Raw genomic sequence first — 24,396 nt, 5'->3', positions numbered from 1 at the left:
TAGAATTATCACGAGGACTCTCGTCTATTTTACTTCATTCGAATGGTCCTCATGCTGCTTCGTCATCATTTATTATTTACTTGAATGTGTCGTTTGTTCGGCATTGTGAAATGAAGTACGTACATTATCGCTGTACGGGAATATAATTGTCATCTCAAACATAACTTTTTGTTCCCTTTTGTTGGCGCTATAAACATTTGTATTTCAGAATAAGTAAAAGTATAGCTCGCTTTTATTTTGAGATATCGTTTAGCTTTAAATATTATCATTGTATGTACCTAAGCATTATCGCGTTAGTATACCTATGAAAAGTAACGATAAAAAAATCAATAAAGACTGCTGAGAATCGCAAACAAAAATATGACGGTTTATATACATAATAGTATATCTTAGAGATTAACTTGAGCGATTGTTGAGAGAATGAAGAAAATTTTGCGAGTAAAATTATTATACGTTACTTTATGATTTTGTTCATTCTTCGAACACACACACACACACACACACACACACACGCACGCGATTGTAAACTTAAGGATAGATTAACTGAAAAAAATTTGCCGAAGAATGAGGGACTTTCTATATAGAAACGTCGGACGTTAAACACCGAACATTAGATGAGTACGAAGATGAAAATACCAGTTAATTGTTTGCCATTACTTTGTCAAAGATTTCTAACTAGTCGATCATTTACAGATGTCTTTGTTTCATAAGTTAATACCAAACGATCAATTGATATTTCTATCTCCATGCGCATCCAATGTATGGTGTTTAACGTCCGTTGTCTTTTATACGTATAGAAATTGTGTTAGGCTGCGCCTACAATAAATAACACGTAAAACGTACACATGGGTGATGGTCTTGCAACCTTTTCTTAAACATTTTTTTCTACAAACTTGAATTAAAATATTTATAGCCATAGCTTTCAAATTAATGCTTATTTGCTTAGTAGCCTGACAATAGTATTTCCCAGGCTCGGCTCGATCGGTAACATTCTAATTTCGGCCTCGTTGGGAAAAAATAGATTACGTACCCACTACACAGGCCAGGGAAGTTTGGTAAATCAATAGCATTTGAAAATTGACAACCTAGACTTGCCAATTTCCTGGCTGTGGTGAGTATACTATTTTCTTGTTCAAGCTGCATCTACGCAGAAAAAATTAAAAATAAAAACAGATTACAACGACGTTGATTAATAAATATTTACAACTACGTTTACACGTGTTTTACATACTATTGTAGACACAGCCTTATAGTAATATAAAATTCGCGCCAAAAAATTTGTAAATCGGCCATTGTTATGGCGAACACGCATGTGAACTGCGCGTACGACTATAATTTTGTTGAAAACTGTGAAATCGATCGTATTCTTTTCGTTTGCAATCACGAAAGTTTCTATATATGTAATAAAAAAGAATTTTGTAAAATATATACATTTATCTTCAACATTGACTTTAATTTGTTCAATTCATCAACTATAAAAAGTGATAAGAGTAAAAGTAATAAATAAACTTATGAAAAAATAGAGTTCTTAGGTTATGTTTTGACATTTAGTTTAATGAGTTATTTTGTTGAAAACTGTGAAATCAATCACATTCTTTTCGTTTGCAATTAGGAAAGTTTCTGTATATGTAATAAAAAAGAATTTTGTAAAATATATACATTTATCTTCAACATTGATTTTAATTTGTTCAATTCATCAACTATAAAAAGTGATAAGAGTAAAAGTAATAAATAAACTTATGAAAAAATAGAGTTCATAGGTTATGTTTTGACATTCAGTTTAATGAGTTAATAAATTTATTAACTTGCTGTGATAAAAAGTATTATTAAGGATTTTTAACAATGGCTGTTGTTATTGAAACAACTATCGGTGACTTTACTGTCGATTTATATTTCAAGGAGAGACCGCAAAGTAAGTTTTGATAACTATAAATATAACCTTAAATTGTTATCTTTTTATAAATTGTAAATATATAATGATTAAATTTAGGAAATTAATTTAGAAGAAATTAAATTATAGCTTAGTAAATTATTGAATCTTCAATTTTAATAGGATAAATATTATAAAAAATTCTGCAAAACCATAAATAAAATTGATTTAATTATTTCTTTCCATTTTTTCTCGTTATGAAAAAATCAATTAAACTAGATTTAATTCATACCAATTTTTACTAACTATCATCAGTGATAAAGCAACAATAACATGGTTTTTTTCTGTTTATAGCATGTCGGAATTTCTTGAAACTATGCAAAATGAAATACTACAACTGGAATTTATTTTTCTCCGTTCAGAGCAATTTCATAGCTCAAACGGGGGACCCATCAGCTACAGGAAAGGGTGGAGAAAGCGTATATGGGATTGTTTTAGGTGAACAAGCACGTTACTACGAAGCTGAGAAGATTCCAAAAATCAAGCATGATAAAGCTGGTTTAATTTCTATGGTAAACTGTGGAGATGATATGTTAGGTTCACAGTTTTTTATAACCCTTGGAACTGATCTGCTGTCACTGGATGGAAAGCATTGTGTTTTTGGAGAAATCACAGAAGGTCTTGAAATAATATTAAAGTTAAATGAAACTTTCTGTGATGACGGTCATAGACCATTCCAAGATATTCGTATATCACACACAGTTGTTCTTGATGATCCTTTTGATGACATAAAAGGGCTTGAAATTCCGGACAAAAGTCCATCACCTACAAGAGAATGTTTAGAGGTATGAATAGCCAAAGTATTTGTAATTTTAAATGTTTATAAATTAATCTGAAAATCACTTATATATTATTAATATTTTTCTCTTATAAATATTGTTAATAATTTTTCATCTACATGAAATTCCTATTACTTTTAGAGTGATCGTATTGGTGCAGATGAAGATATTGATGATACAGCAGGAATGACAGCAGAAGAGATTGAAGAAATACAGAAGGAGAAAGAAGCCAAGGCTAGAGCAACAATATTAGAAATAGTTGGGGATCTTCCAGATGCTGAAATGGCACCACCTGAAAATGTTCTCTTTGTGTGCAAATTGAATCCAGTTACTAATGACGATGACTTGGAGATTATTTTTAGTCGATTTGGCAAAATAATTGGGTGTGTACATCATTTATTCATTCTTGTGCTTTTCACAACAGATTATATATTGATTAAAATAGTTTTACAATAGTAGATTTAGTTCATTTTCAATATTTCAATTGTCCAATTAATGATCATAAGTTTAGAAAAGTGATATGAGAAATGAAAACTATGATTCTTATGGGTGGGATTTATGTTTCAGTTGTGAAGTAATAAGAGATCAGCAGACTGGCGATTCTCTACAATATGCATTCATCGAATTTGCCGATAAGAAAAGCTGCGAGGAAGCGTATTTTAAAATGGACAACGTGTTGATCGACGATCGTCGAATACACGTGGACTTTTCACAGTCAGTAGCGAAAATGCGATGGCGAGGAAAGGGCCGGGGAATTCAGCACTATGACGAAGATGGTAATCCAGTAAGAAAAGGAAAGCCACAGCAAGAAAACAGACGAGTAAGAAATAAAAGACGTCGCAGTAGGTCGAACAGTCCCAGGAACCAACGAAATAGAACCGATAAAAAAGACAGGCGGGCACAGGATGTCAATAGGAATGGTGAGGGCATACGGCAAGACGATCAAAAATTAAATCGTAAAAGGGAAAGAAGTAGAAGTACGGAGAGAAGGTTAAATAGAAAGGAAAGAAGTCGCAGTAGCAGTGTCGACAATAGTCGTGGTAAACGAGACAGGAGTCGAGATAGAAGGGACAGAAGTCGGAGTAGAGAAAAAACAAGAGACAGGAGAGATAGAAAAACCCGTAGCGAATTGAAAGAGAAACACCGAAGGCGCGATTCATCAAATGAAGATAGAAAAAAACGGCACAAGTCAAGAGAACGTTCTGAGGAGAAATACAGCAGACGCAAGCACAAGCACAAGAGTCGATAATTGTTGTACATACGTGCGTGACTGTCAAGAATGAATGAATGCCCTTTTTTATAACTATGTATAAAATCAGAGAAGTTTCGTTTCAAATACAGTATGTATGTTCACCTCAAAATAGGAGCGTTTAAATTATTGTATGTGTATGTGTGCGTGTGTGTCGAGAAAAGTTTTATTTACAATGATCACAGAGTACAAAATGAAAGAACGTTTTACAATAAAATTGTACATTCGATAAAAAAACTAAATTATTTCATCTGTCGTGTATTTCCCTTGCTTTCTATTAGTCAACCATAAAAATATTTCATTTTATATAAAAAAGTAGCCTGTAATACCAAATACAACTGAAAGATGTCATGTACCTACATGTCACTTTCTGTGTAGAGCTTCTTAGAAAGGATGAAGAAAGCTTTTAAAAGTGCATGCGTAGAATATAGTTATTTATTTATCCTCTCTCGTCCTTACACAGTTTAGAAAGCGTATCAGCTCGCACACAGCACCATTTTTTTTTGAAAAAATTTTTCTCTCGCGGTCAGTCGGGTCATCTCTCGAGACGAGGATTCACAGATATACACGAAAGTACATAAATTTTTTTTTCTGCTATATTCCCACTTTCAACTTGCAATTCGTTTCTTTTAAAGTCTTATATCTATCTAAATACATCATTCTTTTGCTTATTGTTGGTACATTTCGTATCTAAGTTCACCATACTCTGTGCTTTTACTTTGTGTGTTTTTATCTTTTTTAAATATATCTATTTTCAAGACTTCTTACCGAGATCTAAAATATATTGTATATACGTATATTGTATATATATATTTCATCTGTTAAATCGCTTTCTGTAACGCGATTGTTATTTTAATTATATATATATTCGAACTTGGATCACGTTTTTCAAGAATGTTTTAAGTGACTTATACTTATAAAAAAAGAAACTGTTTTTTTTTTAATTAGTTTTACAGATCTGCAATGACAGATCTTGTTTCGGAAGTTTGAAAAGAAAAACAGAAAAATACATTTAGCAAAATCGTTAATGGAAACACTGGAAAAGTATATAAAATAAAGGTATGTCGTTCTCATCGGAGACGTACAAAGGATGGAAATAATGAACAAGAGCATTACAATCACGTTGAGAAAGTCTTTGCGGGACAAATATACGTCATACATATGTGTATTTCAACAGATACACACGTATATATCTTAAGCGGCCGAGTTGACTCGTCGAGCTTAATTATATATAATTGTTTTTAGTACTATTTCTCTCTCTCATGTTTTTTTTATGTTTGTTTCGAAGTTTTCGCAACTTACTATGGTTTTTTGCTCGCATCTTTCGCCGCGGGGCAAAAGAACTTGTGTTTGGCGATGCGGTCGACGCGTAAATTTACAGTCGTATGACAGCGGTGGAAGCAACCGAAGAAGTACGCGCAAAGCTGCTAAAAGTTATTTGAGCCGTCGCTGATAGTCTAACGATTGAGTATACTATTGCGATGTACTATTTATCGGTGTACATACGGGCGTTCATTTTATTTGGACTTTTTCTCTGAACATTGTCGATATTACATTACCTTTGCTTTCTATGTATAGTGAATCTTATCAAGTATAACAGATACTAATTATTATTATTATTATTAGGGCTTTAGTAAGCAATAATTAAATCTCCTGGATTTAGTAATCGAACTACTCGTATGATTTGCTGGAAAAGCTTGTGAGTCTGCGCTAGCGACTGACATCGATAAAAGAGCAACGATCGTAGAAGGCAATGAAATATTGAATTGAAGAAATTGAAATCTATCGATCCGAAGAGAGGACAGAAAAGAATTTGAAACTTGATCGAGAAAGACAATCATCTGATAATCGTCGTGGACACACGTGACAATATTGTTCATCGTAGAACTGATAGTCTTTGTTTTCTCGCAAGCTTCGCAAGCTAAACTCCCGAAGAGCTTTCGGTATGTAATATCGAACGTATCCACGCGAAACAAAACGCTAAATCTACATCTTTATTCCAGTCGCGTGCGAGCGTCTTGTTGTGCATTTTGAATTCTGATATGCTCTGGAAGTCCAAGTGTCTCGCGTACGTGAAGGTCGGATGTCCAGTTAGCTCTGGCGGGTCTTGGAGAGGAAAAGCGAGCGTCGCGTCCCGCTTGGGGAAGGAAAGCCGCGGAACAACTGCGCTCGTACTCGCGCCGACCGGGGAAGAAGACGCGGGACTGGAGGGTCGGCCAAGTGCGAGCTCGGTTTTCCCTTGGAGATATGTGCTCCTGCTCGCCGCGGGACTCGACGGACGACCCGTCTCCTCGTGTTCGGCTCGCGCGGCTTAGTAGAGCAGGCGGTGCTGGTAGGTCGGATAGCCCCGCGAGCTCATCATCGGACCGCTCCTGCCGCCGTACGAGTCGTAATTCTGCAATCAGACGGGTGAGGTGAGCGATCCGGCGAGGCGCGCTCTCCCGCTCGAGCATCCCGATCCCGGCACCTGCGATCGTTTCCTGGAGACCATGAATCTCTTCTCGGCCGGGTAGTAGGCGCGCTGCACGTACGGCACGCCGTACTGCGCTACGCCGTACTGCACGCCCGAGTCGTACTGCTGCTCGTTGGCGCCGAGGTTGCCGTACTGTTGGCCGAGATATTGCTCGTAGTAGTTGTTGGGTCGCGAGCGGCTCAAGGCGGCCAGTTCGGACGCGAGAACGGGGTCACTGCTCAAGTAATGGTGTTGCTGCTGCTGTTGGGGATAGGCCAATTGCTGGTCGAGCCAGGAAGCGCCTACGTAACGATTGTTATTTTTTATTTTTCTTCGCTATCTTTGGTTTAGAACCAGGCGATCGGCAGGACACTCACTTCGCGGATCTTCGTCGTCGAGACCGATCAGATTGGACTCGTCGTCGGCGCTGTCGTAATCGTCGCCGTCGTAATTCCGCCAGTTCCTGCAACAGACGGAACGCTTAGTCGTCCGCTGCCGTTGCTTGCTTGCAGTGCCGTCGATTCGCCGACAAACCTTCGATTGCGGCGTTCGTTGTCGTACAGCGAAAGCAAGGCAAGGAAATCCTCGGGCTCGAAGTCGGACTCGCGCTTGTAGCGTGGATCTTGATAGTACGACGCCAAGCTGCTGCAACCAATCGATTTATTCGTATATTTTGTTTTGCGCGTGGCTGGCCGGACCATTCGCGCGTCGACATTCGAAAGGATTATTCGAGTACTCTACTTATTCGAGCCGCCAAGCATGCCAATTGGAAGCCTGCGCAAAGTAACTTTCGCGGTACGGCAAAGTAGGGTGGAACGTCCGCACGAGCTCGAGTGCAGTGCACTTTATTTTTCTCTCCCTTTCGCTCTCCTTGACTTTAATGGCTTTCTCTCTCTCTCTCTCTCTCTCTCTTGCAACGAGTTTCCTTGTTCTGCATTCGTTTTCACCCCGCGGACAAAAGCAGAATCGTTGATTGCGCTGTTGCGCGCGGCGACAGTCAGCCGACGCCTGGCCGGTGGTTGACCCGCACTACTCGGCGGTAAAATCGATGCTTGCCCGGGCGGAGTGGAATATATACATATATACATATATACATATATATATATATATATATATATATATATATATATATATATATATATATATATATATATATATATATATATATACATATGGCCGGCGTCCGCACAGATCTTGGGGAAAGGGGAGGGATTCCCGTGCGTTTATGTTCGCCGTGACCGCGAGCTCGGCAAATCGCCCGCGTGCAGCTGCGCGGGGCGAAGCGCCCACGCGTCTCGCGAGCGCCCGAAGATCCGCCGAAACACCCAGCCGGCTGGCAGCCTCGCTCGATCGATACAGTCGACCCACTTGGCCCGCGCTCGCCCATTCAAGTGCACCCCTCTCTCTCTCTCTCTCTCTCTCTCTCTCTCTCTCTCTCTCTCTCTCTCTCTCTCTCTCTCTCTCTCTCTCTCTCTCTCTCTCTCTCTCTCTCTCTCTCTCTCTCTCTCTCTCTCTCTACCCCTCTCGCGCGTGGCTTTTTTGGACTACTGGCGTGTACTCGCGCTCGTCATTACAATGGCAGCGTTGACGTCGTAATCTCTGCCCCTCCGCTCTTCACCTCATCATTGCCCTCGCTTTGCTTTTTTTTGGCGTTCGCGTGTCCGATTGATTACCGGCGTGCGGTCACGAGTCGACGTGCGCGTTGACGCAGGCTGGAAGAAATTACAATGCCGGCAACGCGTCGATACCCCGGCCTTCGTTAGGGTTCACGGAATTCCACGCCTGTTCTCCGATCAACGCAGTTACGACGTACGGCTCGCGCCTAATTGGCCGTCCATCATCGACGAGTGAGAGCTCGAGAGAGAGATAATTTGGCTCGGGAGCTCGGCTCGCGAAACGCGCGCGCGGGGGTAGCGCGGAGCTGCTCCCTAATGGGTTTCGTCGTCGTGGCTGACGTCAAAGCCGGAACGCGCGCACCGGGCTATTAATAGCCTCGCGACGCGATCGTTATCGAGGATTCTGACGCGCGCGCGTCGCACGATGGTAACAGTTGGCGATGTCGAGCGGATGAATGGAGCGCGCCGCAAGAGGAGGCGCACCATCTCCGCGACGGCCGGAAAGGGAAGAGGAGCGCCCTCCGCGCAAGGCCGGGCGGGGAGCCACAGGTGGGCGAGCCTATGTTTCGCGTGTGTGCGCGCCACGCGCCCGACGAACGACGCGCGGAACGTCGGTCGGCGAATCTCTCTTCTGCTCTCCCTGTCGCCGAGTGGCGCAACGATTTTGCACGAGGGAAACGGCAAGGGCGCGGCGCGACCTCCCCACACTCCGTCCGGGAGCGCCGTAGGGCGAGCGCACGCCGGAGCCAATTATTTTATTGTTAGCGCGGACGGGAGCGCAAGAAAGACCGTGAAGAATTTTGCGAAATTTCAACCACCGAGAAACGCGCTTTTTCCTCGCGTCCAGGTGAGTCGACGCGTCGCAAGCCCGAGATCCAGGCGGAACCCGACGATTCGACCCTCGTCTGCCTGCTCGTCCTAAATAAAGCCCCGTCGCGCCAACTCGTTAGCTCGCTAGTTCAAGGGCGAACACCTACCTCCTCTTGGGCTGAGCGATCATCGATGCAGCGGCGCCAGACCGAAGCGCCGACTGGTGCTGCGCTTGCGCCTGAGCCGCCGGCGACGCGGTGCTGCCGGGCTCCGCGGCGGCTGCGCTGCTCAGCGCGGGCGACTCGTTGGACCGCTTGCGCCTGTCCTCGTCGCTGATCGCGTAGTAGCGTCCGTAGGCCGGCAGATCCCAGACGCCGCGCACGTGGCCGATCTCGTTGGCCGACACTCTGCCGTACCTGTCGCCAAAGGTTTTGCCTCTCTTAGCTTGCCGCTCGATCGCAGGGGCCCCGGCGATCGAGCCGCCAAGTCGATCGGTCCTCGGCTGCGAGACCGAGGTCATCGTGGACAATCACGATACGCGAACATTCGATAGCAGGTGATACGCGACAACCGGTCGTTGTTGCTCGTCCTCTGCTCCATCCGCGACGTGATATTTTTAGCCGAGCCGATAGAATGAAACACTTACCCATTCTGTCCTCGGTGTGAGAGAAAATAACAATAATAGTAATGATTTTTCTTCCCTCTCGCACGAAGCTCGTATACATACGTAAGCAAGCGTATACATTTGTATAGAGAGTCCCTCGCACTACTCACTCGTTCGCCCGTTGATCCATCGCGTAGCCGGCGATCGGCAATGCCTTTGGTTGACCGTCGTCCGATGACGCCGCTTGCTGCTGTTGCTGGTGGTGGTGGTGCTGCTGCTGCTGCTGCTGATTGTCGGCCGCCTCGACCGCGTCCTCCAGGCCGGAGTCGCTCAGCGTTCCTGCGTCAGCGAATCGGTCGTTTGAGGGTGCCGGCCGTCGCCGCCGATTCGCACGACTACGGATGCGCGACGCACACGGAATATCGAGAGACGAGCGAATCGGCGGCGGAGCGCTCGATGATGGGATCGGGGCAAGGTATTCGTCCTGGAGGCGCGACTCGGAAGCGACACTCGGAAGGAGCCGCGTAGCGTGACCGAAGTGGTGGTTTCTTACGTTTCTCGGCCGACGGCGACAAGCTACTGGCGCCGTCTCTAATCTCGCCGGCTCGTCGACCAGTCTGGTCTCGCTGGCTGCCGAGTATCAGCATTTCCTCCGAGCGCTTGGCTACTAACAAGAACAACAAGGTCTCGAGTTAGAGGGTAGGCAGGGCAACGAGGTCCGCGCTCGCGAGGGATCGCCCGATCCGGGCGAGTCGCGTGGTCGTACCTTTCGGCTGGTCCATCCTCTTGGCCTCGTCCGCCGTCGGCATGGACTGCACGGCGACCAGCGTCGCGCCGAGCGCGATCAGCCACAGCCAGTCGGATGGCATCTGCAATCAGAGCGCGCCGTGCGCGTGGAGACAACGGGAGAAAGGTCGAGGCGAGCCGCCGGCGATAGCGATCCCGATCGACGAGCGCACGCACGCGAGAGGGGGAGGGCCACCGCGCAGCCCAATTAACTCCGAGGGCCGTTCGATCGGACGCCGCTGTGCGCGCATCCCGAGGCCGATGCTAATCGAGCTGTTACTCGACGTCTAGTCGCGCGGCGGCAAACGCGTATCTCGCTTCCCGGGCTGCAGGTCGACGGGCGCTTCGCGGGACGGAAGCCAAACGCGTCCTCGCTGGCGTCGCGATCTGCATTTTTTCCGAGGGCCGCGTGAAGCAACTGACGCCGCGTCGAGGGCTCTCGAAACACGGCGGCAACGACGTTGCTCCTTGGCCGCTCGCTCGCCGGCGGGCGTGTCTACTCGCTCTCTCTCTCTCTCTCTCTCTCTCTCTCTCTCTCTCTCTCTCTCTCTCTCTCTCTCTCTCTCTCTCTCTCTCTCTCTCTCTCTCTCTCTCTCTCTCTCTCTCTAAACGCGTCTCGCGCAAACGACACCGAGCCACCCGTCGACGGAAAAATATCCGCGCGAGTTGCGTCGCTGCTCGTTCGTTTCCGTCTTTGTTTCTCGTATAGCGACACGGCACGGCAAATAGATGGCCTGATAAACACCTGCTGCTGCGTGGCGCGCGAGCGCGTCGAAATTACAGGGGCCAAAAAAATCACAGAGGTGACGTCAAACCGAGCGCTCTGACGTCAATCCCCCCGAGGCAGCGCCGAGGGTAACGCGTAGGCCGCAGACGCGGCAACTTGTTGCGCGTGCAAGCTTGCGTTTCTCGATGAATCGACGCGTCCGTCAGCCAGTGGCGATGATTCATCGGGCCGACCGACCGTTTTGTTGTCGCTCTGCGGACGGTGGGTGGGTAGCGCGAACAATGCGCCTGGGAATTGTCGGGAGGCCTCTTCATTTCCGGCAGTTCGAAGTCGAAGGATAAAAGCTTGCGTCGGGTGCTCATTCATTTTTTGAAAGCAGTTTCCCGGCGTTTCGGGCGCGACGCACGCAAAAACGGAGATCGAACGAATACGCGACGGCGCAAGCGTTCGGCCCACCGGTCGTACGAAACTCATTGGAAAGACGTGAAATAGCCGCGAAAGCTGCTCCTCTTCTCCGATAAGCAAATAAATAAATAACGATGAATACTGACACGCGGAAAATGAATACTTCACCGCACGTACGAGTCGCTCCGCGCATCGACAAAAAGAGATCCGCACTTGCGTTTAAAATCGACGAATAAAAAACGTACCATTGCAAAGAAGTAAAGAACGTACCTTTCTTCCGCAAGACAGCTAGCAGCTGGTCTCGGGGATGGGGGTGGGCCAATGAAAAAAGATTGAAAAAAGACACAACCCTCTGCGACGATGAAAATTGGTCGAAGCTCGTGCGTGCACGCGTGTGTCCGCGCGGACGTTCCAGGTCGTAATGCCGCGGCGGAGCGAGCGCTCGCGCCGCTGCTCTCGCGAGTCACCCCTCTCCACCCTCGCGCCCACGCAGCGCAACTTCCCCTGAGCGGAGCGGCGGCTGACGCCACCCCATTCTTGACGCGCAACAGCCACGGACGCGAGGGGGCCGAGCTGGCGGCAACGGCGCGCCGATGTGGAGGCAGGCAGCTTCTGTCTTTCCTCTCTTTCCTTTTTCTGGGCTTTTGGCGCGCGCCAAACTTTCCTCTCCTCGTCCGACGGAAACGGGCTCGCTGCTGCTCCTCGCTAGCTCGCCGAGGCTGTTGCCGGCGGCTCACCTTTCCCATTCGGCGGAAGGGGCAGCTTGGCGACGATACGGGCAAAGGCGGCGGATTTTCGGGAGCGTCGCGTCGAAAAGCCGAATCGATCTCCCGTCGAGAGGTGAAGGGGTGGACTGAAGTTCGAGCAGCGAGAAGATTCGCGGAGGGAGGGGGGAGTCACGCGGGAAGGCGATTAGAATTCGTAATTCACCTCGTCCGATGACGCTCGCGATGTCGAAATTTTGCAGCGAGTCCAATCGATACGAGCAGCCAGCCCGCCGAGGAGAGCGAGGAACAGCGCGCGAGCGAAAGTGCTCGCGTGTACGTACAAGGAAAGCGCGTAAAAGTACATAAAGGAGGTCGCGCCATAGTGCGCCTTCCCGCGATCGCGAAGAAAAGAGACAATAAGCTTCCGCGCCAGTCGACGAGAACGCAGTCTCGCGGGCGATTACCGGCAGGGAGATTCATTCATCGGGAATGTGGAGCTGGGTGCGGGTGAAAAGGCGACGTCGGAAGAGACACACGCGCGGAGAGCTTTATTAATACGATGGGTTTTCGAATAGTTTTCCCACGATGAGTTTTTCTTCTCGCCCACGCGCTCGACGTAAGAACGCGAGTTGTTATTATTATCACGGTCTCTCGGCGATTGTGGCGCGGTATCCCCGCTCGGAGCTGTCCCCCCGGGTGTTAACTTGGATTTTGCCTTTTGTTCTCCTTTTCTCGATAACGATTGTTTCCGATGACGGAGCTTTGGCCGATGATATTGCGCTTTTATCTTTATCGCGGATGTGACACTCGGTGAAAATTGATTTTCCCTCGCTCTGCGTGTCGGTCTATTTGCGGCGCTGTATTTCTTTTATTTTCCACTGCGATTATTGTCCGCATGCGCAGCCAGGTGCAACGTATTAATCTGCGACTCTTTCCACTCAACATTGCGCCACCTTCTGTTCCCGTCAAACGAAAGCAATGATGCTTACAATTCATACCCTTCGCGTTCGTGAACTATTCGTGTCCACCCGCTGTAATTAACTTGATTTAATTTCCGCTACCGAGGAAAGACTATCATCAATTCCGCTGGAAGAAAAACGGGAAATAAAACATATATACATGGAACAGCGCGTTTTTCGACAAGCCACCGAGAGCTAAAGACAAATATGCATGGCGATCGGTTTCAGATTCTCGCTCTCGCTCTCTCTTTTTCTTTCGAGCTCGTGCGTTTTCGGATAAATCTAGTGAATTTGGCAGATACGGTCAGCCGATGACGAGAGTTTGTTTAATAAACAACATCCCCGGCCCGGAAAGATTTTCATTTTCCCACGAGTTTCCGACGCCAAATATTTGCAGGCTGAATTGCGATTCCATTTGCACCACCACTCCGAGTTCTTGGAACGTTTGAAAATTTAGCGCACGTTTTTATTGTAATCTCCGCGAGGGGGCACGCTCCATAATTAGCTCACGCAATGCTGCGACTGTAAAAGCTTTTTGCAACTCGTACACGCGACGGAGAGAAAGTCTTTCCGATTATGTACTTTGGAAACAACGATATAAAAACACCTCGATATCCCGGCGAGCGCGAAAATTTCATTAGAGAAGCTCTCTCTCTCTCTCTCCCTCGACAGCAACCACAATAATAACATTTCCTTCCATCTGCGCCACGGCACGGCTCGTTAAAGCAAATGCAACAGCCACGCGCAAAGTTGACCGACCACGCTTCTCTATGCGACATATATTAGGTTTTAATCGGTGGCTTTATTTCTCCGTTTGCTGTGTCGCTCTATCGAATAGCACGTTTAGGGAGAACGTTCGAAGACGACGATTGAGTCTTGTTATAATTGGAGAGCATGCTGTAATTGCGTAACGTTACGTTTCGCGCTAGACTTGAGAAAAACGAACTGCTGCAAATTTCTACTGTAATCGAAATCTATACGTTACGGTACTTGGAAGGGTAAATATACAAAGATTATTGGAATTGGATGGATTTATTGGAAAGGGCGCAAACGAAAGCTAATTATGGATAAAGCTAATTAACCGATTACATTCAGTTTTCCTTCAATTCTTGCAATATTTGCGGAAAGTCATAATTGTAAGGATGCCCTCTGTGCGCATTACATAAATTTCAAGGTATACGTATAATCCTGAACGCCCACGTTTCCTAGTAACCGGAAGCTTAAAGATATGCATTGGAAAACCCCTCACAGAAGAGATCCCTGAAGCATCAATTGAAGTAGTTGGCACGCGCGCACGTGTGAAATTTTCAAGTACCTCTACGTGATCGGATAAACTAAAGTAATCTTGGAAGATACGTGCGCGCGCTTGTACAGCATATTCGGGAGGATGCGATACAAGCGCGTCGACGTCAATTTTTCCATTTTCGCTGATTCCATTAGATATTGGCAAGATGTGATGTTGCACGAAGAAGCGGGGATGATAAGTTAGTACGTTCTATTTGGGCTTGGGGAATGAAATCTTTATGTGGATGCAACATGAAATATGTTCCAAGAAAAATTTTTTTTTTTTAAATACATCAGATTTTCCATAATTGTCAAACTAAAAATAAATAAAAATGTGATTTCCAGTAAATTTCTTTATCAATTATATTTCTCTTTGTACATGATTCGTGTGGCTTCCTCTTACATCCGTAAGGGCGATTCGTACATCTGTATCCAGATGGCGTCTTGCCAACTGTATTTGCGTTCTGCAAGCGACTGGGTTAGCGCGCTCATTGATATATAAGTTGCCTTTGAGCGTCTTATACAAGGGTTATTGGGTTGCCATCGCATCCGTGACGACTGGTTCCTCCACGTCATCTTCATAGAATGATGATTGTTCTTCGGAAGAATCATCATCGACAGAGATTTTCGTCGTAGTCGGTTTTTTTATTCAGTGTTCCGACAGTAGCATTTACCAGCCGCGGTTCGGTCGGTAAATACTAATTTCCCGAAAGTAGCATTTCTTGATTGCGGCTCGGTCGGTAATATGCTACTTTCGGCCTCGCTGGGCGAATCAATAGAATACACACGACCGGAGTATTGGCAAGTCCATAAACATGTGTTTGGCAGCCTCGGATTTCAATTTATACGTGCCACGAACTCGCTAGTACTTTTTCGACTTTCTATTATAATCTACTATTTCACTCCAGGCGGCCGTATTCGAGTTAGTACGTGCACAAAATGCTCAATCAATAAATAGCTGACATACGCGCGAGTCTATACCGGCTCATTTTTTTTGTCAAACAATATTACCAGTTAGGATTATCGTCTCTGAAATATCGGTGTTATCTTATAGAGCCTTGAACAGCGATCTTTCCATAATTGTACTCATTTCCATCGGAAAATGAGCCCCTCCAAAAAACATTTTCGTTCACTCTAACAATTAATAACATTATTTTGATAGTCGCGGTGGATTGATGATTTGGACGACACTAAAAGCATATTTGTTACTTAGAATTAGGACTTTACCTGAGCGGTGATCACTCATTGGATAAGTAATTTTGAAAGATATTGAGCTTATTCTGATATACTTACATGCACATTTCATTGCTTCTACGATTGTGTGCACCAAATAAACATTATATCATCTGAAACTTTGTGTAAAATTTAAATTCCTAGTCACATATTACATAATACTCCGTCGCATCTGGTCTTCTTTGAAACTCATATATTATATTACATACCCTGACTAGGGAAAGTACTCGTATTGGTTATATTACTGGTAAGTCCATAGCATATGAGAAATGACAACCGAGATAACGCCTTCATCTACAAATGATCCAGATTATTTTGTTCTTGACATTGAACATCCAGGTTCTTATTCTGATCTTTTAAATTTTTCTAATTTAAATTCTTGGAGATACAAATTTCTATAATTAAGATGCGTAGGTAATCTTGATACGACCTTCGTAGCTTAAAACCAAATAAATCTTCGGGAATATGTACTTTGTTATTCCTCGCAAACCATTGCAACCTATCGTTGATAATCCTTTCTATTTTAATAAGCATCTCAATCATTAAAATTTGTCTGAAATATTTACTCCTGGGCTTCAGCATGAACGCGATATCACACTACGACCACGATTCCGGGTCTATCTCCGCACTCGGTATCGCATTGTAAGTCTCGATCAATTTATCTCGAACTTGTTCATTCTTGTTTCCTTCCCAAATGCCAATTACCATAGTCACAGCTCTTTACGATTCTGTTAAACGCGTTAATAAGTTCGTTGATATTGTATACTCGTTCAAACTTTCCGGAGTAAAGTTCCCCAAAAAGATATGAAATTTCTCTTTCGTCAATCGACTAAGTTACTCTCGTTTACTGCCTAGGAAATGTTTATCGCCCTGACTTTATCTTGGAATTTCCACTACTCAACTCTGCAGAGCCTAATTAAAATTTTGTGCTAGTCGTCTTAGTAAATTTCGTCTCCGCCATTGTAATTTCCACCGGGAAATGATCCCTCGCCCCAGGGTTCCAATTCACTCCAGTTGAGAACACTTATTTCCATAAAGGGGCAACGTCGGAGCAACTATTTCATCTACAAATCTTCATACAAAAGCCGTCATACAAACTGCCATAATTATCCATGGTCCTGTATAAGTGCTCACCCAGTGAGTTAGGTTTGACTTTCCCGAGGTTGATATATTCCTTCAGAAATTTATCACCTTTAGCTACCAAAAAAAATTTTATAGAGGATCATATATGTATAAACAATCAAAATGGCTTCCTCTTAACTAATAAGCTAAGAACCAGATATTCTAAGCCTGTTGAAACACGGAACATCACGATCAGGTAGTAAACAATGTCTTTCCTAACATGCGCCATAATAACCCCCTTATTTTTAAACTAATATTTTATATTTTTTTAAAAACATTTAAACTCCGGTACTGTTCGAACGAAATCGTCTTTATTGATTAGAGATTCCACAATACTTAAGACGTCAAGTTGATAAGCGTAAATTTGTATGTTCCCCCCTTTAACCCCGAACGCCTCTTACATTCCACGAGGCTAATTTACGAGCACCTTTGTGATTATTGATTTCTTTTCGCAGAGATGGTGATCTCTCTTTATCATTCCCGACTGAGCTATTTCTTCATCCCTTACCATTAATGCTTGGATCCCCCCCCCCCCCCCCCCAGCATAATGGTTTGGCTTAGCCAGAGATGGATTTGCACTCGAAGCGTTTCCTTTACTCGTACTCTCATCCAGCGATTCTCTGCCCCCCACATGTGCGCTTTTTTCGCTATTATTCGCTCGGCTTGTTATTCTTAAATGTTTTTTTCGTATTTTCAGGGCTGCCCGGAAGTAAACTTTCCGCTTCGCTCTCGTGTGACTGCTCACGCGTCACACTTATTTGCTCCGTGGCGTTTGAGTCAGCTACTGTAGTACGATCAGAAGTAATCGACGTTTCCCATCCCATCTATTAGCCTCGCGAGTTTCGTTTATCGATCCACCGCGAAACGTGACACTTTCCTGATTTGCATCGACGATGGTGTCCCCCATCCTCTGCAAATTTTCCGCAATCAAGTAACTGCAACTTTACTATTTAACAAGGAAGACAAGTCAAGGCGCGTAAGAGCCCCCGTGGGACCCCTTATTTATTCTTGGTACTGGGCTGGGGAAATACGCAGCATTCTGTTGTAGCGCGTTTTATTCTTGGTACTCGGCTGGGGAAATACGCAGCACTTTATTGCAGCGCGTTGTGTGCAATAGTAATAACGCCTACTTAATTTTCTTGGCATGCGGAAGAAGTTAATCTGTCGATCGATGATTTCCCTGAAGCATCACTACCATCCTAATAGATTGTTTTTTTTTTACCATAGAAATTTACTTATATTTTTAAAAATAGCAAAAACAGTCAATTTCCTTCGGTTGAAAAAAAATTTCTCGAACGTGAACGTGAGAGAAAATACTTAAAAGGTAATAAAAGTCGACGAAATAAGAATAAAGGATAAATAAAGCGGGACGAGAGATGGAAGAATTACTCAATCATATATAGACTAGGGGGCTGGTTATTTTAAAATTCGTCGATAATTTACATGAAACAAGAGAGAGATTTGACTATTAGTAAAATTATATTTAAAAATTGATTTATGACTGTGTTTAGTCGATGTTGTTTTAGTTGTCGACACTATCGGACATTCAGGCGAAGTAGTCAAAATGTCAATATGAATTATGAACGTAAAAAAGTTAGGGAACGTGGAACTGAATAAGAATAACCTTGAGCAAAAAAAAAGATCTTTGTAGATAAACAATTACCGAAAAAACAGATGAAATAGTACATTACGATACAAGTGCGGGAAAGTAGATTCTTGTCTCGAGTGGCGTTTACGCCCGAGCGAAGCGAGGGTGGAAAGGTACACGAGACGAGAAACTCTTTCCCGAACATGTGCCGTACCGTATTTTTTTATACGACGTGTGGAAAGTGCGATTTTTAACGCACGTTTTTTGCCGAGCGTGCGGAAAAAACGCACTTTCCGCACGGAGTGTCGAAAAAATAATTTTGCGTAGTCTTTTAGTACACGTGATAGTGAAGTTTCGTATATCAGAGAATATTATTTATGCAACTCTTCATTGTCAAAAATACTTTCAAAATAATTCTGTATACATTAAAGTCAAGTGAATATTTTAAAGGAAAATTATCCTTTAAATTAAAAAAAATATATTAATAAGTTTGTCTATAATAGCTGATGTTTATTAATAGCTAATATTTATTGTTTTTTTATTTATTAATTTATGACCGTAGGGCAAACCACACAGATGTCAACAGTGAATCACAACATAAAGAAATGTAGTTTCTTTATGCCATTACCACAAATGTGTACTAAGGTGATCGTAATCTTAATTTAAATAGCTTAAAAATAGTTATAATATTGTTATTGAATTCCAATTTCACCATGAAAAAATAAAATGTCTTTTGCTTGAAACCGAAATTGGTTTTCCAATTATGACTATCGTAAAGCTATTAACCGTAACAAAATCATGTCTAAATATCTCATGCAATTGATTAGAATAAAATCTTGATTTCCGAATAAAACTGAATATTTATTTTTTAACGATAATATACTAATATAATAGAATCTGACAGAATAATGGTAGAGAGTTTTTCGAAGTATTTATTTTGTGGAATCTATGAGTATGAATAATTTCACACAAAACAATTCGAATCGCAAAGAGAAAAAATACGGATGAATTTTTTTCCGTTTTGATCATCCGATCCAATGATCAGTTTGGTGCTATTCGGCCTGTATTTTGCTTGGGTAATAATGGGGTACAGCATACTCCGTCGGATTGTCATATATAATGATAACACACTTTTGGCACTAAAATTATTTTTTCTACTTTAACCACTTCCGAAAATGTAAAATATATATAAAACGATTTTATACACGTAAAAATCGAATGAATATTTTGCGAGTTATGGCAAAAAAAGCATTAAAATTTAATTATTTACTTATCTGTATTTCAGTGAAATATAATAAGCTTTACGAAGGCAATTTTGTCGTTCCGTTTTTCGTTGTTGCATCTCATAATTGTTATTTATTTTTATGATAAAAGAGTTTTTTTTTATTTCCTATCAAACGGCATAATCTAAGTCACGAAAAAAAAACAGGGAAAAACCTACAGTTGTATGAATAAAAAATATTTTCATGCACATGCCATTTGGAAAAAAGCCTGTTGAAGAAAGTCGCCTGAAAATAAGCTTTATCATCCAAATTAATAATTTCATCAATGAAACGTTTGAATGAAAAAAATCATCACATCTCCGTTTGTAAGTATGTTGTATTACACGGACGATAAACAATTTGATACGTGCGTATGTGTGTCAACTATGTCACTCGATGTTCTAGAGATTTCGTCAGTTAGATATTTTCCAATATAAATCAATTGCAGTTTCGCCGTTGGTTGCTTGGACAATATTCGAAAGTATTCGAACATAGAAACTGATATGAGATACTGTGCGCGAATAGAACATTCGTATCAAAGTCGCGGTAGCGGCTTTCAAAGAAGGTCTCAAAACGACAAATAGCGCGTCGCAGTCATAATCCAAATTACATTTTTTATGTATGCTCATATTTATATGTAGCTAAGAAATTACGAATTGAAAAATCTCTACTTATTCGCAGTCTCCTCGCATGTGGTTTTACTGTTGTTACATCTGAATATAATAGTGATATTTGAAGTCGCAAATTTTTTGAAAAAATAATATTTTGCGCAAACTAGGACATTATATGGCCTGTGATCGTGATTTTTGCGCTGAAATCAATGTAAATCGCAGCTTATATTATTCGGTTATATTATTTGTACAACTTAAGAAATGTTGAAGTAACTTCTCATTGGTTGTGGGCCAGAGTGGGCTCAAATTGTCCAATAGGACCATTTGTGTGACGACTAACTGAGGGTGGAAGGAAAAGGTTGTGCCCCGCTCCTTATCGTTCAGGTAAGAAGTCAGTTCACCCTCGGAAAGTTGCTCCTGTCCTCAGTCCACTTTGGTTAACAGTGAGTGAAACAACTGGCAGTGAGTGAAACAGGCAACAGTGATCATGGAGTACGTATTGTATAACGAGCTTCAACACCATGGATTACTTGACACCCACTATCGCAATTGGCACCTCATGCTTTGTGGAAAAGTAAGTCTTTTTTTATATTTCTATTTATTATCTATGACAAAATTACTTTTTGACAGTAACTTTCTTACATCTCTAACACTAACCCGATCCATATATTTCTCTATTCAGATCTCTATTTTCTCTATCTCTTGAAATATGTATTTCTTTATCTAGACAGAGCTTTTTAAGTTATATGGATCATGTTATCGTTTGAGATGTTCGATGCTTGATTTCTTAGCATACAAATTTATAATTTTTAAAAGTTTGCTTTTTTCCTTGGAGTACATATCTCTCGGTAACTATTCAAAATAGCTTCGCGAAAATTCCTTAATAACTCGCGATAACGCATAATTTTCTAATAGCACATATTTTTTTGAAACAAAATTTTAGTTAATAATTAGTTTATTTAACGTTCCCGAACATTCGCTTGCAAGTCAAAAAGTTCTAGGCCTTGTTTCAACTTCTCCGCAAGAAGCAATAAATTATTTATGATCCATGGCGTGTAAAAGTGTTGGCTTTAAGGAATTCCGGTTCAACTTCAATCTCTACAAGCTGATACACAGATACGATGGTTTTCTACTTACCTGCGCTTATTACGGTCAGTGCCGCATTGACTTTACAGACCCCGAATTCATAAAATTTGTATTTAAAACAATAGCATGAGATTAAATCTTATGGAGTACAGACAGGCTGGTCGATGGTTGCCTGTATTGATGCTTGATGATAAACGCGGCTTGACCTGTTAGCTATAGGGTTGGCGCGAAACGTGACATGTAAGCCGGGTGGCGCCTTATTTTATTTTATGACTCGTCTCCTACGATAAACTGACTTTCCCTACGATTTGGAACGCTGTAGATAAATACCCACATAGCAAGAATTTTTAGGAAAACGGATGACATTTTTAAATTATAAATAGTTGTTTAAATGATAAGTCGATAAAATTGTTAATAATAAATATTTAGCTCTACGTTAATTATATTGTAAAAAAATACGCATTACTTTCATAAAGCTACATTTAATGGTTACCGAAGTATACACTTATAAAAAAATTTTCATTTTTATTTATTGTTACCTACTGTCAAAAGACTTTTGTTATATCGAATCACGATGAAATAATGGCAAAGCAATTAACATAAAAATTTTTTTTTTTGCCCAACAGATATGTGCAGAGCTAGACAAGTATCCTCAGTTTGGCTACAGGGAGATCTTGCAGCGCATTACCCAAGTGCCCGATAAAGAAGATCGTAAGGCCAGATTTTTAGCTTTCCTCCATGCAGTCTCCGGCGTAACGGTGCAGAAAGTCGACGAAATGCCAGCTCCACACGAGTTACCGGTGGAACCAGCGCCAGATAAACCACCCACTGACGATGAGGATGATGAGGAGGAGGACAAGAAGGAGGTACCTGTGTTATGTCCTGAACGCCAATTCAGAAGAAATCGCGAAAAAAATCAGATTTATACTCCAAGAACTACATGGAGTAATACTATCATCAAACCTATGATGTTAAGTTGGTGTAAAGTAAACTTGAATAATTATATTGATCAGCACCCTGATCCTGAATAATTCTCTGTTTTTCTCTTTTACTTTTCAGATGCTCTTTTCTTTCGATAATTTTTGTATGCTCTTTCTTTTCTATAATTTTTGTAAGCTCTTTTCTTTCTATAATTTTTGTAAGCTCTTTTCTTTCTATAATTTTTATGTACTTTTTTCTTTAGAATACTTGTATATTAGCCATTTTTTTAGACGATTTTTATGTGATATTTTGATTATAGACCAATTCATGTATTATGATTTTTTGTTTTAATAAATAAAATTTAATTGTAATTAATCAACTTTATTTCTTTAACTGATTGAAACCATACTTTCGTCACATTCTCACAAGGTGTAACCACTTGTGCAAATTTAATTCCTATATCACGTATGAAGCCAATATATGTATCTCAATGGCCAATAAAGGTCGCATTGCCAGAGTAGATCTCAAGGGGATAGCAGTCGTAGCGAAGCTTACGCGCGTTACGTTTCATTCGGCTGGTAGATAACGAGTGATAATCCGAGACGCCAAGCTCAACTTCGATGGTTCGACATTGCGAGCACATAAAGGAGTAATCGTTGACAAGAGGGATTTACGAAGGTGATCTATGTGGATTTCGCTTTTATTGATGCTCGCGGAGATTCTAAATTTGCAGTTTGAAAATACCGTCAAATCACGAGAATTCGTATTTGCTCAACTATAACGTCTGTCGTCAATTAAAGAAAAAAAAATTGTCGTTAACATTATTACATTACAGATAAAACGAAGGCGGAGGACCGAAATGTATGCGTGTGGGGGAGGGGGGGGGGGGTTGTAAAAGCTGGCCGCGCTATGAAAATTCAAATGTAATCTAGTATACGCGAGTGCCCCGCAAAACGCGTTCTGCCCTTAATACGCCGAATCTCATTTGGCCCCTTTTCCATTAGCGTGCACGCGAGTGCAAGACTCGCATGTGTTGCTTTCTCCCGGTTAATTATCTCGTCCTCCCTCTCTGGTTAATTCGATTGGCGCTATTAGCGAGCCGTCGCACGGGAGGGACAGGAAGAGTCGTGTTTTTTTTTTTTCGCTTTTAAGGCGTTATTCCCAGGTCGGAGCAGAGAAAAATAAAGCGAGTATCCTCGCCGACGTCATCTTCATTTGGTCCCGAACCTCGTTATATATCTCGATCCGTCTTTAGGACGCGCGCGCGCGCCAAGTAGTTGGCTGCCTGAGCGCTCAGTCCCATCTTCGCGGCTCTAACTCTATAATTCAGAAAATTCGCTAGCTAAAAAGTTTGAGACTGATCCGCTGGACTTAACCCTGTTCGCTTTCGGGCCGTAAAACTTGCCGCGACTCCACGCTAAAAGCTAAGGATTACGATAGCGATAACTTGCGTTGATTTGGAGGGTAGCTCGATGACGAACGTTTAAAAGCACGGTACAAGGCCAACGGAGTCACGAATGGATATTAAGCGTCGGTAACGATCGTCTCAGGACAATGCGGCGCCCGGGCGAGCGCGCGAAATTCCAGTCGCTGCGGGCCGCGCGGAGATCGCCGAGAAGCGCGGGTCATTGGGTTATATCAAGCATCGGCGCGAGCCCGCCAAACGAAATTGCCGACTCGCTGACGTTCGCTCGGCCGGCTTTCGCGTCGGTAGAGCACCGGGATCCCAGACGAGACTGTTCTCCCGGTCTCGCCCACGCGCCGCCGGCTGCACACCTCTCGCGAAAAATAGGTCAATTGTGCAGCGCGGACACGCACAATCCGGCGGCTCCGCACTGCGCAAGACGCCTACGTTCCTCGCTCGCCCGGGATGCTCGCCCGGCTGCTGCTGCTGCTGCTGCTGCTGCTGCAAGCGCGGAGGAGGGGGAGGACTTTGATCTTACTCGCTTTGCCGCGGAGGATGATAGCCGAATGATTAGCGAGCGCGGAGCTGCGCTCGCAGTTAACAAGTTATTATACGGCGCACCGTCGAACTTAATCACTTCGTGAGAAGGAATGCTGTTTGCTTATAGTTTCCGTATTCTAGCTTTGACGCTGTGGCTTGATAGACTAGTCGTATATAGATACAGTTGGAAGGTTTCGTCGGGTCGCGTTCGTCCTCGTGAATTCGTAATAAGCGATGTTTGTTTTAGCAATGCCTCGGAGATTTTGCGCTAATCAAATAAACGCCCAAGTTACGAGCAACTTGGAAGCTCGTGAATTTCG

At 43.1% G+C, this 24,396-nt stretch overlaps 2 protein-coding genes across 5 annotated transcripts; one reads left to right on the top strand and one right to left on the bottom strand.

Moving 5' to 3' along the window:
* The first annotated feature begins 1,641 nt into the window (after positions 1-1,641).
* On the top strand, positions 1,642-4,053 carry LOC131664615 (peptidyl-prolyl cis-trans isomerase sig-7). The gene is made up of 4 exons (XM_058935864.1): positions 1,642-1,912; positions 2,225-2,715; positions 2,851-3,092; positions 3,277-4,053. Exons 1-4 carry the CDS (start codon positions 1,843-1,845, stop codon positions 3,956-3,958), a joined length of 1,485 nt encoding a protein of 494 aa, XP_058791847.1. The 5' UTR covers positions 1,642-1,842; the 3' UTR covers positions 3,959-4,053.
* A 346-nt stretch (positions 4,054-4,399) lies between these two features.
* Positions 4,400-11,780, bottom strand: LOC131664617 (prohormone-2-like). Of its 4 annotated transcripts, none has more exons than XM_058935870.1 (9): positions 11,629-11,780; positions 10,207-10,309; positions 9,994-10,104; positions 9,611-9,779; positions 9,004-9,252; positions 6,945-7,052; positions 6,788-6,873; positions 6,426-6,712; positions 4,400-6,353 (listed from the first exon to the last, which is right to left on the bottom strand). In XM_058935870.1, the coding sequence occupies exons 2-9, from the start codon at positions 10,307-10,309 to the stop codon at positions 6,270-6,272; spliced, it is 1,197 nt and encodes a 398-aa protein (XP_058791853.1). In that variant the 5' UTR covers positions 11,629-11,780; the 3' UTR covers positions 4,400-6,269. The 4 variants fall into 4 exon arrangements, with proteins under 4 accessions (XP_058791853.1, XP_058791850.1, XP_058791852.1 ...); XM_058935867.1 differs by having other exon boundaries at positions 4,401-6,353; positions 9,994-10,107; XM_058935869.1 differs by having other exon boundaries at positions 4,401-6,353; positions 6,945-7,055.
* Positions 11,781-24,396: the final 12,616 nt, after the last annotated feature.

This window comes from Phymastichus coffea, unplaced genomic scaffold (assembly GCF_024137745.1).
Source record: "Phymastichus coffea isolate CEN01 unplaced genomic scaffold, Cenicafe_Pcof_1.1 PCOF00044, whole genome shotgun sequence".
NCBI classification, from domain to species: Eukaryota; Metazoa; Arthropoda; class Insecta; order Hymenoptera; family Eulophidae; genus Phymastichus; species Phymastichus coffea.
This window is presented reverse-complemented; position numbering and strand designations above follow the sequence as displayed.